The following is a 13949-nucleotide window of genomic DNA, read 5'->3' as shown; positions in this document are numbered from 1 at the left end:
CATAAGTGTCCTTAAAACTAACATAGGATAGGAATTTTAAGGCGTGACAAAAATTTACACAGTGGAATATTCCAGACATTGATAGTGACAATATTACACAGGTAATCTTTCTGTAGGGATGAACTGTTTGGAATAATTTGTTCAGGTCTCTGTGTGAAGCACACTATTTATGTTAAAGTCCTTGTGGTTTACCATTACTTTTTCTTCTTGAAACTTACTTATTGTGGCCAATAACAAAAAATCCAATTCTCCATTTATATTTGACTTCCATCTTTCTTAAAAATATCTGGTTAATCATATGGTCAAAACACTCTGATTCTCAGAGATTTTTGTGAGTGGTCTTCTGTTTGTTTTTTTCGGGATTCCGATGCTAAGCGCCAAAGCCACACAGCTTTTCTATTTCAAACACTTTATTAAATTAAATGTACTCTGCATTACAGCTGGTGAGAATCCCTTAACAGTGAGACCAATGCAGTTCTGCTGCCCAAGGAGGGACAGGATTGCGGGGACACAGTGTATATCAATGCACTGTAGAAGCTCTCTGAACAACAGGCGCAGGTGGACATTGGCTGGTTCTGAGGACCAAACGATCCCCTCACTGTGCAGTTTCTCCAATACTAACTCCTCAGGGGATAGGGCTGCATTTGGGCCATGGAGGGCTATGTCTACCATTGGCATCTGCCCAGTGCCCCATACAACTAGCTGGAGTGCTAGGCTGTGGTCTTGGCCCCAGAAGCATTTCTTTTTGAAAAAGAGATATATTTGCAGTATTTTGGATTCTGTATTAGCATTAAAATTTTAAACTACAGTATACAGTTCTGATGTAATGCTATAATTCTATATGCAGGCTATATATATAAAAATATATATTTTATGTGTAAACTTAAATAGAAGAAAAATATAAACTGAAAATATACAAACCTGGCCATCTGAATCAAAAGCCAAGCAGGCAACTCCATGTGTATGCGCATCCTTAAGAACAGAAAGAGTCAGTACACTGTAGGAATCCCAGATGCAAATGTAAGGGTCCTTCCCAACCTGTCCAGTAGCAACTAAGGTTTTATCTGGGTGTACAGCCAGGCTAGAAGAGAATATAGTTTAAACCCACACTTAATTCTCTAGTTCAGCACAATATTGTAGAGTAATCAAAGATGAAAACAGATCACTGATCTTTTTCAGTTTTCAAAAATCCCAACTCCTTTAACATATCAGAACCTTCATAGCAACAATCTCTAAGGAAGAGTATTTCAAATTGTTTCCATCTTAATTTAGCTTGCTAAATTTAAACAGTATGTTCAGCTGAGACAGATTAAGACGATCAATACAAAGTCCAATTCAGCACACAGTCAGATTTTAGCTAGTGTATTGTCAACAAAAATATAAACTATTGTATTTTAAATAGTTTCATTTATCTGATAGGCCTGTTTCTTCCATGGGCCTCTCTTTGTATTTCCATGGTTTTAGAAATTAGTATGCAAATTTCAGTTCAAATTTAAAAAAAAAGTAAGCCAGCAGCTGAGTAAAATGTATTTTTCACAATTAATTTAAACTATAGGAAGGCCTTCACCATCATCGTTATATATTTTTTAAAGAATCAAAACCTCAGAGGGGATGGGGAGTCAAACTACTGCTTCTACCTCTGAGACAAGGAATTGCATGTGTTTATGGATATATTTTTAGTTACTAAATCCTCAGGAAAGCTGAAATTTCCTGTACCTATATATTTTACCTTATTTTCTCTGATATTCAAGAAAAATTAGCAACAGCCATATCAAACGGTACTCGTGCTACCTCCTTTTTGTATATAGATAGCAATGTTTAAAAAATACTATGCTGGGTTTTTAGTTATGTAACTATGCTGGGTTTTTAGTTATGTAACTCCCATTGGGGTTACAGAGAAACTGATTTTGAACACTGCCCTTATGCATCTCTTTAAAAGTAAATATATTATAAAGTATGTCAAGCAACATTCTTACTCTTTGTTATTTGGATATGCTTGTTACTGCAAAATAGTATAACCCAGGCCCCGCATACTCTGCTGCAAGGTAGACCTAAATTCACTGACCAACCCCCTCCCCCCAGCAAGCCCCAAAAGCCCCCCCGCCCAAAAAAAAACAAAAAAACTTGTGGTATATCATGCTCTTCCAGAACATCAAATTCAAACCAACAAAACTCAAACTTAGTAAAAACCAGGAAATGAAGGGTAAGTTTCATATCAAACTTTTGAAAACCAGGAAATACAGAATTAGGAGGAGGGATGTCAGACCCCACACAGAGGGGCAGGCAGTCCTCACCCCAATATCTCCCTACTCATCTGCCCAGATCTCAGCTGGCTTTCATTGAGAGTCCCTGGCATAGCAAACTGCAAATTCAGAGGCAGCTTCAAATAAATATAAAAATGGAGTTTACAAAACAAGACACAAAAAAGAATACAATCAATACAGTAGCCAGGGCTGGCTCTACAGTTTTTGCCACCCCAAGCAGTGAAAAAAACTGCCCCCGCAGACAGCAAAAGGAAGAAGCTGCCACTGATTTGCCACCATGGCGGGCGGAACAGAGAAACTGCTGCCAAATATTTGCCGTGGCCGGAGGAACTGCCGCCTCTTTCTAACTGCCACCCCAAGTACCTGCTTGGAATGCTGGTGCCTGGAGCCGGCCCTGACAGTAGCTCTTGTTTTGTTTATATTGTTAAGTTCAATTTTACAATAGTCTAGTATTTTCAATTTTTCTATTGGCAATGAATATTTATGTTGGAGTAGTCAGAGGAAACTAGAGATTTGAGAGCTGAGCTTGAGCATGGCTGGGGGAGATGGAGGCATTGCCCCCCCAAACTGCAAGCCTCTGGCAGGCACAAAATTCCCCCCCCCCACACACACACACACACAAAGCCTCATTGGCCTGACTGGGGCTGCCCCCCTAAATATAGAAGTCAAACTATGCCTATGGAGCTAAGTAGGAAATATTTGGAGCTTTTGGCACAGAAGAAGGGCGGAGGTGGTTTAAGATTGTGGGATTAGAACATTAACTGGATGTCCGCTAAAATGATCAGCACTGAAATAGGTAACTATCTGAACAGTTTCATCATTCGTTTTTAGAAATTACCCATTCAGATGAATGGGACACTTACAGTGTTCTCAGAAGTATCATTTCAGGCTGACTACAGATTCAGGAGACAACAGTGAATCAGTTTACACTCTGTTCATGTTTACTTTGCATCCATAAAAGTTACACATGGGGAAAAACACTTAGAATCTGTGGTAGGAGGTGAATTAGAAGGCTAAATATCTAGCTGGACCACATAGGGCTCAAATTAGAACATCTTTCACTATGATTATTCCGTAACTAAATACATTGTTTGGAAGAGAATTACCCAAATTATTTGTCGCTGTCCATTAAAAAAACCCAAAAGAATAGAGAATACTTTTGAAGAATAAGCATATTGGAGAGCACGCTATTTAGTGTCTTGCCCTATTCCTTTAGGTGCCACCATTTTGTTTCTGTTCTAGGAATACAATAAAGAAGTAGCCAGGGCTGTAATCAGGGTGGGGCAAGTGAGGCAGCCGCCCAGGGTGCAAAGCCATAGGGGCAGAAAGATGGGGCCAGAGGTGCCCCCCCAACCCAGACAGGTTGGGTGGCCTGCTGAGGTGAGTCAGAGGTAGAGATGGTGTTCCCTCCCTGATCCCTGTCTGACGTCACCGGACCAATCCACCTGGCATCGCCACTCTCCCCCAAAAACATTCCTCCCCAACCCGTGAGGTGTGCGCCCCACAGTTTGAAAACCTCCATGGGGTGGTCACCTGTCCCCCTCCCCATTATGAATAAATTACATGTCACCTCTGAATGGGGTGGAAAAATGACCCCCAAAAATGGTAAGGGGTGCAAATATGCTTGTTTGCCCTGGGCACTAAAATGGATCTGGGGGTAACCACATTAGGACCTAACCCAGCTGAAATGAGCCTCCCCATTGCTGCTTGCTCAAAGGAGCTCTGGTTTTTTTCTGGTTTCACAGGCTGCTCCCTTTGAGGGGAAAGTATTCCTTGTCTAGAACATATTGAATGCAACATCATTTTCCCATAGCCATTCTCTCCACAGGAATGCAGTGTATGTCTGAATAGCAGTTATGTGGTTGTAACTTTTAAAGGTGCTGCCACTGAATTGCATTTATGTCAGATTGAAAGAAAAGGGGAATCTGGAAGTTTAAAGGGTATGTCTACACTTTGAACTGGGGATGCAATTCCCAGTTCAAGGAGACATACCTGCACTAAAACAGAGTGTCGCTGTGGTGGCACTAGCAGTGGGAGGAGCTAGTCATCTGGAGTATGTGTTTAGGGCAGGGGTTTTCAACCTTTTTTCATTTGCAGACCCCTAAAAAATTTCAAATGGAGATGTGGAACCCTTTGAAAATCTTAGACATAGTCTGTGAATCAGCAGGGGTATACAGACCACAGGTTGAAAACCTCTAGTCTAGGGTCTCAGACAGGATCATACTCAGAGCATCTAGCCCCTCCCGCTGCCATGGCTACACTGTTTCTAGTTCAATAGTTCAATCAGAGCTAATGCAGGTACGTCTCCTCGAGCTGGAAATTATATTCCCAGCTCAAAGTGTAGACATACTCTGAAGATTCACACATGTCCCTCTAAAATTTATCAACTATAACTTGAACAAACATTCACACCCAGATTCCAGGATTCACCTACACACTAACTGGGTAGCTGGGCTAGAAGTTCTCTGCTCATCTGTGTCTACCTTCACTGCATCCTGATGACAAAGTATTTCCCCTCCTAGTCATCTTTTTTCTTAAAGCATGTGTGTGTGTGTATTATATTACACACACAGAGAGAGTTTCTCTGTCTTTACCACACAGGTTAAATTCAAATGTTCATGGTTTAAGTATTAACCTTTCTTTCAAGTGATCCAAAGGATTACTAGCATAAGAACATAAGAATGGCCATGCTGGGTCAGACCAAAGGTCCATCTAGCCCAGTATCCTGTCCTCCAACAGTGACCAATGCCAGGTGCCCCAGAGGGAATGAACAGGTAATCATCAAGTGATCCATTCCCTGTTGCTCATTCCCAGCTTCTGGCAAACAAATACTAGGGACAACCCCATCCTGGCAAACAGCCATTGATGGACCTATCCTCCATGAATTTATCTAGTTCTTTTTTGAACCCTGTTATAGTCTTGGCCTTCACAACATCCTCTGGCAAAGAGTTCCAGATTGACTGTATGTTGTGTGAAGAAATACTTCCTTTTTTTTGTTTTAAACCTGCTGCCTATTAATTTCATTTGGTGACCCCCAGTTCTTGCGTTATGAAAAAGAGTAAAAAACACTTCCTTATCTACTTTCTCCACACCAGTCATGATTTTATAGACCTCAATCATATCCCTTAGTCGTCTCTTTTCCAAGCTGAAAAGTCCCAGTCTTATTAATCTCTCCTCATATGGAAGCCGTTCCATACCCCTAATCATTTTTTTCCCTTTTCTGAACCTTTTCCAATTCCAATATATCTTTTTTGACATGGGCGACCACATCTGCACGCAATATTCAAGATGTGGGCATACCATGGATTTATATAGAGGCAATATGATATTTTCTGAAATGGGCTCTTGCCCATGAAAGCTTATGCCCAAATAAATTTGGGCCACAAGGACCCCTTTTTTAACGATTCCCAACATTCTATTCACTTCTTTGACTGCCGCTGCACATTGAGTGGATGTTTTCAGAAAACTATCCACAATGATTCCAAGATCTCTTTTTTGAGTGGTAATAGCTAATTTAGACCCAATCATTTTAGATGTATAGTTGGCATTATGTTTTCCAATGTGCATTACTTTGCATTTATCAACGTTGAATTTCATCTGCTGTTTTGTTGCCCAGTCACCCAGTTTTGAGAGATCCTTCTGTAGCTCTTCGCCGTCTGCCTGGGACTTAACTATCTTGAATAGTTTTGTATCATCTGCAAATTTTGCCGCCTCACTGTTTACCTCTTTTTCCAGATCATTTATGAATATGTTGAATAGGACTGGTCCCAGTACACACCACTATTTACGTCTCTCCATTCTGAAAACTAACCATTTATTCCTATCCTTTATTTCCTAACTTTAATCAGTTACCAATCCATGAGAGGACCTTCTCTCTTATCCCTTGACAGCTTACTTTGCTTAAGAGCCTTTGGTGAGGGACCTTGTCAAAGGCTTTCTGAAAATCTAAGTACACTATATCCACTGGTTCCCCTTTGTCCACATGCTTGTTGACCACCTAAAAGAATTCTAACAGATTGGTGAGGCATGATTTCCCTTTACAAAAACTATGTTGACTTTTCCCCCACAAATTATGTTCATCTATGTGTCTGACAATTATGTTTTTTACTATAGTTTCAACCAGTTTGCCAGGTACTGAAGTCAGTCTTACTGGCCTGTAATTGCCAGGGTCACCTCTGGAGCCCTTTTTAAAAATTGGCATCGCATTAGCTATCCTCCAATCATTTGGTACAGAAGCTGATTTAAATGATAGGTTACAGAGTACAGTTTGTAGTTCTGCAATTTCGCATTTGAGTTCCTTCAGAACTCTTGGGTGAATACCATCTGGTCCTAGTGACTTATTACTGTTTAGTTTATCAATTTGTTCCAAAACCTCCTCTAATGACATCTCATTCTGGGACAGTTCCTCAAATTTGTCACCTAAAAAGAATGGCTCAGGTTTGAGAATCTCCCTCATATCCTCAGCCGTGAAGACTGATGCAAAGAATTCATTTAGCCCTGGTCTACACTATGGGGTTAGGTCGAATTTAGCCGTGTTAGGTCGATTTAAAAATGACTGCATCCACACAACCAACCCCGTTCCGTCGACCTAAAGGGCTCTTAAAATCAACTTCTGTACTCCTCCCTGACGAGGGGAGTTGCGCTAAAATTGACCTTGCTGGGTCGAATTTGGGGTAGTGCCGGATGCAAATCAACAGTATTGGCCTCCAGGAGCTATCTCAGTGTGCTCCATTGTGACCGCTCTGGACAGCGCTTTGAACTCCGATGCACTAGCCAGGTACACAGAAAAAGTGCCAGGAACTTTTTAATTTAATTTTCTGTTTGGTCAGCGTGGTGAACTCAGCAGCACTCAGCAGCACAGGTGACCATGCAGTCCCTCAATCATCTCCGTCCCTGAGGTTATCGCAGATTAGAAGGCGAAAAAAACGCACTCGCGATGACATGTTTTCCAAGCTGATGCAGTCCTCCTGCTCTGATAGGGCACAGCTTAATGCATGGAGGCATTCAGTGGCAGAGACCAGGAAAGAATTAAGTGAGCGCGAAGAGCAGAGGCAGGACGTGATGTTGAGGTTAGTGGGGGAGCAAACGGACATGATGAAGCGTCTGTTGGGGGAGCAAACAGACATGATGAAGCGTCTGTTGGAGCTGCAGGAAAGGCAACAAGAGCACAGGCCCCCGCTGCATCTACTGTATAACCGCCTAACCTCCTCCCCATGTTCCATAATCTCCTCACCTAGATGCCCAAGAATGCGGGGCCGGGGGGAAGGCTCCGGGCACCCAGCCACTCCACTCCAGAGGATGGCCCAAGCAAGAGAAGGCTCTCATTCAAACAGTTTGATATTTAGTGTTGCTATAATAAGCAATGTGGCCTTTTCCTTCCCTCCTCCCCCACCCCACCCAGGCTACCTTGTCCGTTCTCATTTTTTTTTAATTAATAAAGCAAGAATGCATGGTTTCAAAGCAATAGTTACTTTATTTCGAAGGGGGGAAGGTGGTTGGCTTACAGGGAATTAAAATCAACAAAGGGGGCGGGGTTGCATCAAGGAGAAACACACATAACTGTCACACCGAAGCCTGGCCAGTCATGAAACTGGTTTTCAAAGCCTCTCTGATGCACAGAGTGCCTTGCTGTGCTCTTCCTATCGCCCTGCTGTCTGGCTGCTCAAAATCGGATGCTAGGCGATTTGCCTCAACCTCCCACCCCACTATAAACGTCACCCCCTTACTCTCACAGATATTATGGAGCACACAGCAAGCAGCAATAACAATGGGAATGTTGGTTGCACTGAGGTCTGACCTAGTCAGCAAACAGCACCTGCGAGCTTTTAAACGTCCAAAGGCACATTGTACCACCATTCCACACTTGCTCAGCCTATAGTTGAACTGCTTCTTACTACTGTCCAGGCTTCATGAGCCATGGGAGCAAGGGGTAGGCTGGGGTAGGTGCAACCATGCGGTGCTGCCAGCTGGGAGAGCAGCCTGAGGCAGAAGCCTCCAGCTCGCAAAAGAGCAGGAGAGCAGAGTTGCAGCAGAAGCAGTGGAGCCGTACACCATGCCCTGGAGGTTGCTAGGAGCCGGGCAGGGAAGACGTTCCCAGAACCCCCGGCCAAGCTATATGTCCGATGAGGACGGCTACTAGTCCTACTGCACCATCTGCTGCAACAGCAGCGGTGACAGTGCACTGAGCGGGCTCCATGCTTGCCGTTGTATGGCGTCTGCACGGATAACCCAGGAAAAAAGGCGCAAAACAATTGTCTGCCGTTGCTTTCATGGAGGGAGGGGCGACTGATGACATGTACCCAAAACCACCCGCGACAATATTTTTGCCCCATCAGGCATTGGGAGCTTAACCCAGAATTCCAATGGGCAGCGGAGACCCACAGTGCACCACTCCATAAGTCGATGCTAGCCACAGTAGTGAGGATGCACTCCGCCGACTTAATGTGCTTAGTGTGGACATACGCAATCAACTATAGAAAACTGAAGTCTAAAAATCGACTTCTATAAAATCGACCTAATTTCATAGTGTAGACATACCCTTAGTTTCTCTGCAATGGCCTTATCATCCTTGAGTGCTCCTTTAGCATCTCGATCGTCCAATGGTCCCACTGGTTGTTTAGCAGGCTTCCTGCTTCTGATGTACTTAAAAAAAATTGCTATTACTTTTTGAGTCTTTGGCTAGCTGTTCTTCAAATTCCTTTTTGGCCTTCCTAATTATATTTTTACACTTCATTTGCCAGATTTTATGCTTCTTTGTATTTTCCTCACTAGGATTTAACTTCCACTTTTTAAAGGATGTCTTTCTGCCTCTCACTGCTTCTTTTACTTTGTTGTTTAGCCACAGTAGCACTTTTTTGTTTCTCTTACTATGTTTTTTAATTTGGGTATATATTCAAATTGAGTCTCTATTATGGTGTCTCTGAAAGGTTTCCATGCAGCTTGCAGGGATTTCACTATTGGCGCTGTACCTTTTGATTTCTGTTTCACTAACCTCCTCATTTTTGTGTAGTTCCCCTTTCTGAAATTAAATGCTACAGTGTTGGGCTGCTGTGGTGTTTTCCCTGCCACAGGGATGTTAAATTTAATTATATTATGGTCACTATTACCAAGGGGTCCAGCTATATTCGCCTCTTGGATCAGATCCTGTGCTCCACTTAGGACTAAATCAAGAATTGCCTCTCCTCTTGTGGATTCCAGGACTAGCTGCTCCAAGAAGCAGTCATTTAAGGTGTCAAGAAACTTTATCTCTGCATCCCGGCCTGAGGTGACATATACCTAGTCAATATGGGAATAGTTGAAATCCCCCATTATTATTATTATTATTCAGCTGATGGTCCCGGTGTCTCAGAGTCCAACATACCAGGTGCCATAAACTATGCTGAAGTGGTCTTGGCAGCAGGGGAGCGTTTTTTCTTAGCTGCTTCCTGTGGAGGTGAAAGCTCAGCCCACTTTTTTGTAGCCTTCTTGGGTCCCGGTGTCTCAGAGTCCAACATACCAGGTGCCAACTATGCTGAAGTGGTCTTGGCAGCAGGGGAGCGTTTTTTCTTAGCTGCTTTCTGTGGAGGTGAAAGCTCAGCCCACTTTTTTGTAGCCTTCTTGGGCAACGGCCCTCTAGGAGGAGCTATTGCGACAGGACCTTTGTCAGAGGCTGCTGTTGGCGACTGTTGGCCAGTCCGGTCCTCAACTCAGGATCTGAGGCTGGTTGCAGAGATTTTTCCATTGTATAAGCTTAAATTGGAGATCCCTCATTTTCCTTGTTCTGGCCTTTCTATTATGGCAATGAGAGCACTTCTGAGGGATATGTGTCTCTCCAAGACAGCAGACACACTGTGCGTGTCCATCAGAAACAGGGATTGACAGCCTGCATGTCAGGCACCGTTTTTAATCCCAGAAAGCCAGGCATACCAGATAGTTTTCTGTCCCAGAATGGGGGCGGGGGGGGGACGACACAGTAAAACTCTAGATAAACTGAAACTTATTTTATAATAAGGAATATAAGGATAGAAGAAAAACAACTTTTGTTTGTTTGGTTTTTTTAAGAAAATAAGATAAAATAAGTAGGAAGGGTAAGAATAACTACTAACTAACTGCTAACTAAACTATTTACCATAAATGAATCTTATACTAAATGTAGATAAGAGGAGCTGCTAAGTGCTCCGACTCAAGCCAAAGGCAGCAGAGAAGAAACGGAGGGACGGTTGGTCGTGCAGTGTTATGTAACCACCCGAGGCAGCTTGAGATGGCGACAGTGCATGGAAGACCCAAGCAGGCACTACTACTAAAAATCTTCGATTACAAGCACAGGGCACATGGACACCTAAAGTGGAGCACCTTATGATTTTAGACACAATATCTAGCTACAGATAATAACTGGAATTTTAATTCTATGTATTTCAAATATTGTTGATTTTGTATTTTAAAATCTTGAGCAAACACTTTCAAAAATAACCTAAAGTTTTAGACTCTTAAATAAGTAGCCTGATATTTCTAATGTTCTGATAATCCAGCATCTCCCATTGGGAACTGCTAGGTGATCTACAATTTGAAAATCTAGACAGAAATATTATTTAAGTACTTTGGGCCTTGGTGTTACATAAAGTTATGAACATGCTTAACTTTAAGCACATAAGCAGTGTTATTGACACCAATGGTATTACTTACATGATTAAAGTTAATCATGTGTTTAAAATTTTGCAGAATCAGGACCTAATTATGGATTTAGAACCCTAAAGTTAAAGCTCTAATCTAAAAAAAAAAAGTTATTTTTTCTGAATACAAAGTTCTCTACAAGTTCAGTTCAACTTCCCATATTTGGCTGAGGGCAGGAAACAAGAGATGTCTATGTTATCCCTATTTTATCTGAGAAAAATATAATTAAGTTAGAATATTTATTCAAAACTAGGAAGGTAAAGACAGGCCATGGTAAAGATTTACCAAACAAGATAATCAGTCTTGTTGCTAGTGGTCTTGAAGGTCTTGAAGTGGATCACCAAGCCATACACCTCCTTAGAGAAGTTTGGGTTCCAAATCTAAACATTTTGACTCAAGCTCTTGCTCATTCCAGTCTCGACAGTGACATTTTAAAATGTGTACAAATTACTACACAAAACCAGGAAAACTACTTTAGAGCAGGAAATGATTATTTGCCTTCCCTTAAACTACAAGAATCATTTTAGAAAGAAAAGATACTTTTGGAGATGGATATTGCTGCAATAGAAATTGTGTTGGTAGAGTAAGTGTTTACCATCTGGCAAGGCCACCAGACCAGAAGGATTCACTAATGAGTTTTATAAAAATGTTTAATCGGTCTCTACTGGAACACATGATTGGCACATATAATTATTCTACTTTAACAGGGATCCTGCTGTGGATGCTAAAATAATGAGCATTGCTATTTAAAAAAAAGAAAACGGCATATTCCCAAAAGTCTGTGCTTCATTATAGATTGTTTTCACTAATAAATTCTTGGTCAAGGCCTTGCCTGTTCATCAATTACCATATAAATCAAATCCCCCACAACCAGGCTGTAAGGAACTATAACTGAGGGGGGGAAAGTGTACAGCAACAGGCTAGTAACTGTACAGAATGCATGTATTCTTATTGTCTGGAACAATTCTATCAATACAGGGCTTCAGATAGGAAATACTGTAAAAACCCCTATAAATGTAATATCAGTATTAAATATCCATCTTTTAAATGGAGCAACTGTAACTGTTTCTAAACTGCACTTTTATGAATAGTCTGGTGTTTTATTAATATGAAGTTTTTAAATACAGAACTAGTGAACAATTCTCAGATTTTAGAAACATTAATTAAAAACAACAATATCTAAATAATATTTTATATATTCAAGAGAAAGTCAGTAAGTTTGCTTTATGCATTCCACAAATAAGGAAGAAACAATAATCCTTAGGCAAAATTGTAGTGCATTAAAGTTATCTTTTAATTATCTTTCTCTATCTAGTCCCACTGTAATTTTTTTACACTAACAAAAATTGCCACATGCCTAACCCTGGCCCCAGCCCTGATCCCCCTCTCGCACCCAAATTCCCTCCCAGAGCCCACACCCTGCACCCCCTCCTGCATCCCAATCCCTTGCCTCAGCCCTAAGCCCCTTTCCTCACCCAAACTCCTTCCCAGAGCCTGCATCCCTTCCCACACTCTGAACTCCTCAGCCCCAGCCCCCTCCTGCACACCAGAGCCCTCAGCCCCACACCAGAGCCCTCATCCCCTTTCTGCACCTCAAGCTCCTGCCCCAGCTCCCTCCCACACTCCAAGCCCCTCATTTCTGGCCCCACCCCAGAGCCCACACTCTCAGCCGGAGCCCTCACCCCCTTTCACACCCCATCCCTTGCCCCAGCCTGGTTAAAATGAGAGAGTGAACGAGAGAGCAAGCGATAGAGGGAGGGGGATGGAGTGAGTGGGGAGTGCAGCCTTGGAGAAGGGGTAGGGCAGGGGCAGGGCCTCGGGGCAGGGCAAGGGTGTTCAGTTTTCTGCAATCAGAAAGTTGGCAACCCTAGTCCAAGTCACTCTTTACACCAGTAAGTGCATATACAGTAGGGGTTTGCATTAATGCAACACCACTGCAGTTACATTGGTATAGGCACACCAGTAACTAAAATCCGAGTGTAGGCATGCCCTTAAACTTTCCTGCTTTCATGTATAGCCTTTGAGTCGCATGCCTGATTATCTTCCCCTGAGTAAATATTTTTCATTTCATCCAACTTTATAAACACTGATTAAGCCTCAACACCTCTGTGATGTTGGTAACATGGCCATTTTACAGACAGGGAAATTGAAATACAGAGAGAGTGTCCTGACTGATTTCATATATGAACGGCTTGTCTACATTAGTTTTTTTATCCATTTAATTATATTGTTTAGAAACTGGTATAGTTAATTGGAACAACGTATATGTGCATTCACACTAGGAACTGTACCACTTTAATTATATTGGTTTCTAAAACTGATATATAGTTAAAAATCATTACAAACACTGTATGTAAATCAACCCTAAGTCAGTGGCAGAGCCAGGAACAGTGCTGGCTACAAGTAGGGGTGCTGGAACAATTTTTATAGTGGGGGTGATGGAAACCATGTCTTTGATGTTTGTTATTACTACTACTGGCCAGGGGGTGCAAAAGCACCCCCAGCAATACTGGCTACAAGTCACTCACTCAAATTATTAGTCAAATTTCTCCACAGGGTACTGTGCAAGAAATACCGCCCTCCCCCCCCCCAACTATTAGCAACTCCTATAATTATTATTTCCGTGCAACCAGGAAAGAACAGCCCACAGCAGCTACAGCAAACAAAAACACTAACAACTGGAACAGTTACTCATTATAAGCCATTCATTTCTTTGTAATAACTGCAGAAATGGATCAAAAGGAAAGAAATTGAATGGCTAACACTGTAGTGCTATTTAGTGGGGTTAATAAATATTTAGTTACATATTATATATTTCTAGACTGTGATGAAAAGTGTTTTTTATCTTTTTAGGTCTTGCAAAAAATATTTCCAAACCTATGCTGCTGCTGCTGTTGAAAAGTTACATATTAGATTTCAAAACACACCTCATATGGAAAATATGTTTAACAGAAGCGAAGGAAAGGTCTTCGTATGCCAAAAGCACTATTTATGAATATAATGCTGGAAAGTCACTGATTTTCATCTTGCTTTTAT

At 41.9% G+C, this 13949-nt stretch overlaps 1 protein-coding gene across 3 annotated transcripts in view; it reads right to left on the bottom strand.

Moving 5' to 3' along the window:
• Positions 1-13949, bottom strand: part of EML6 (EMAP like 6) — a 340990-nt gene that overhangs the window by 291480 nt on the left and 35561 nt on the right. For all 3 annotated transcript variants that reach the window (XM_074949464.1, XM_074949465.1, XM_074949466.1), the window contains one exon: positions 922-1081. In XM_074949464.1, coding sequence (XP_074805565.1) covers positions 922-1081 — 160 coding nt within the window. The remainder of the gene's footprint in view (positions 1-921; positions 1082-13949) is intronic.

Source organism: Natator depressus, chromosome 3 (assembly GCF_965152275.1).
Source record: "Natator depressus isolate rNatDep1 chromosome 3, rNatDep2.hap1, whole genome shotgun sequence".
NCBI classification, from domain to species: domain Eukaryota; kingdom Metazoa; phylum Chordata; order Testudines; family Cheloniidae; genus Natator; species Natator depressus.
The sequence above is the reverse complement of the archived record's forward strand: the minus strand, read 5'-3'. Positions and strand labels throughout refer to the sequence as shown.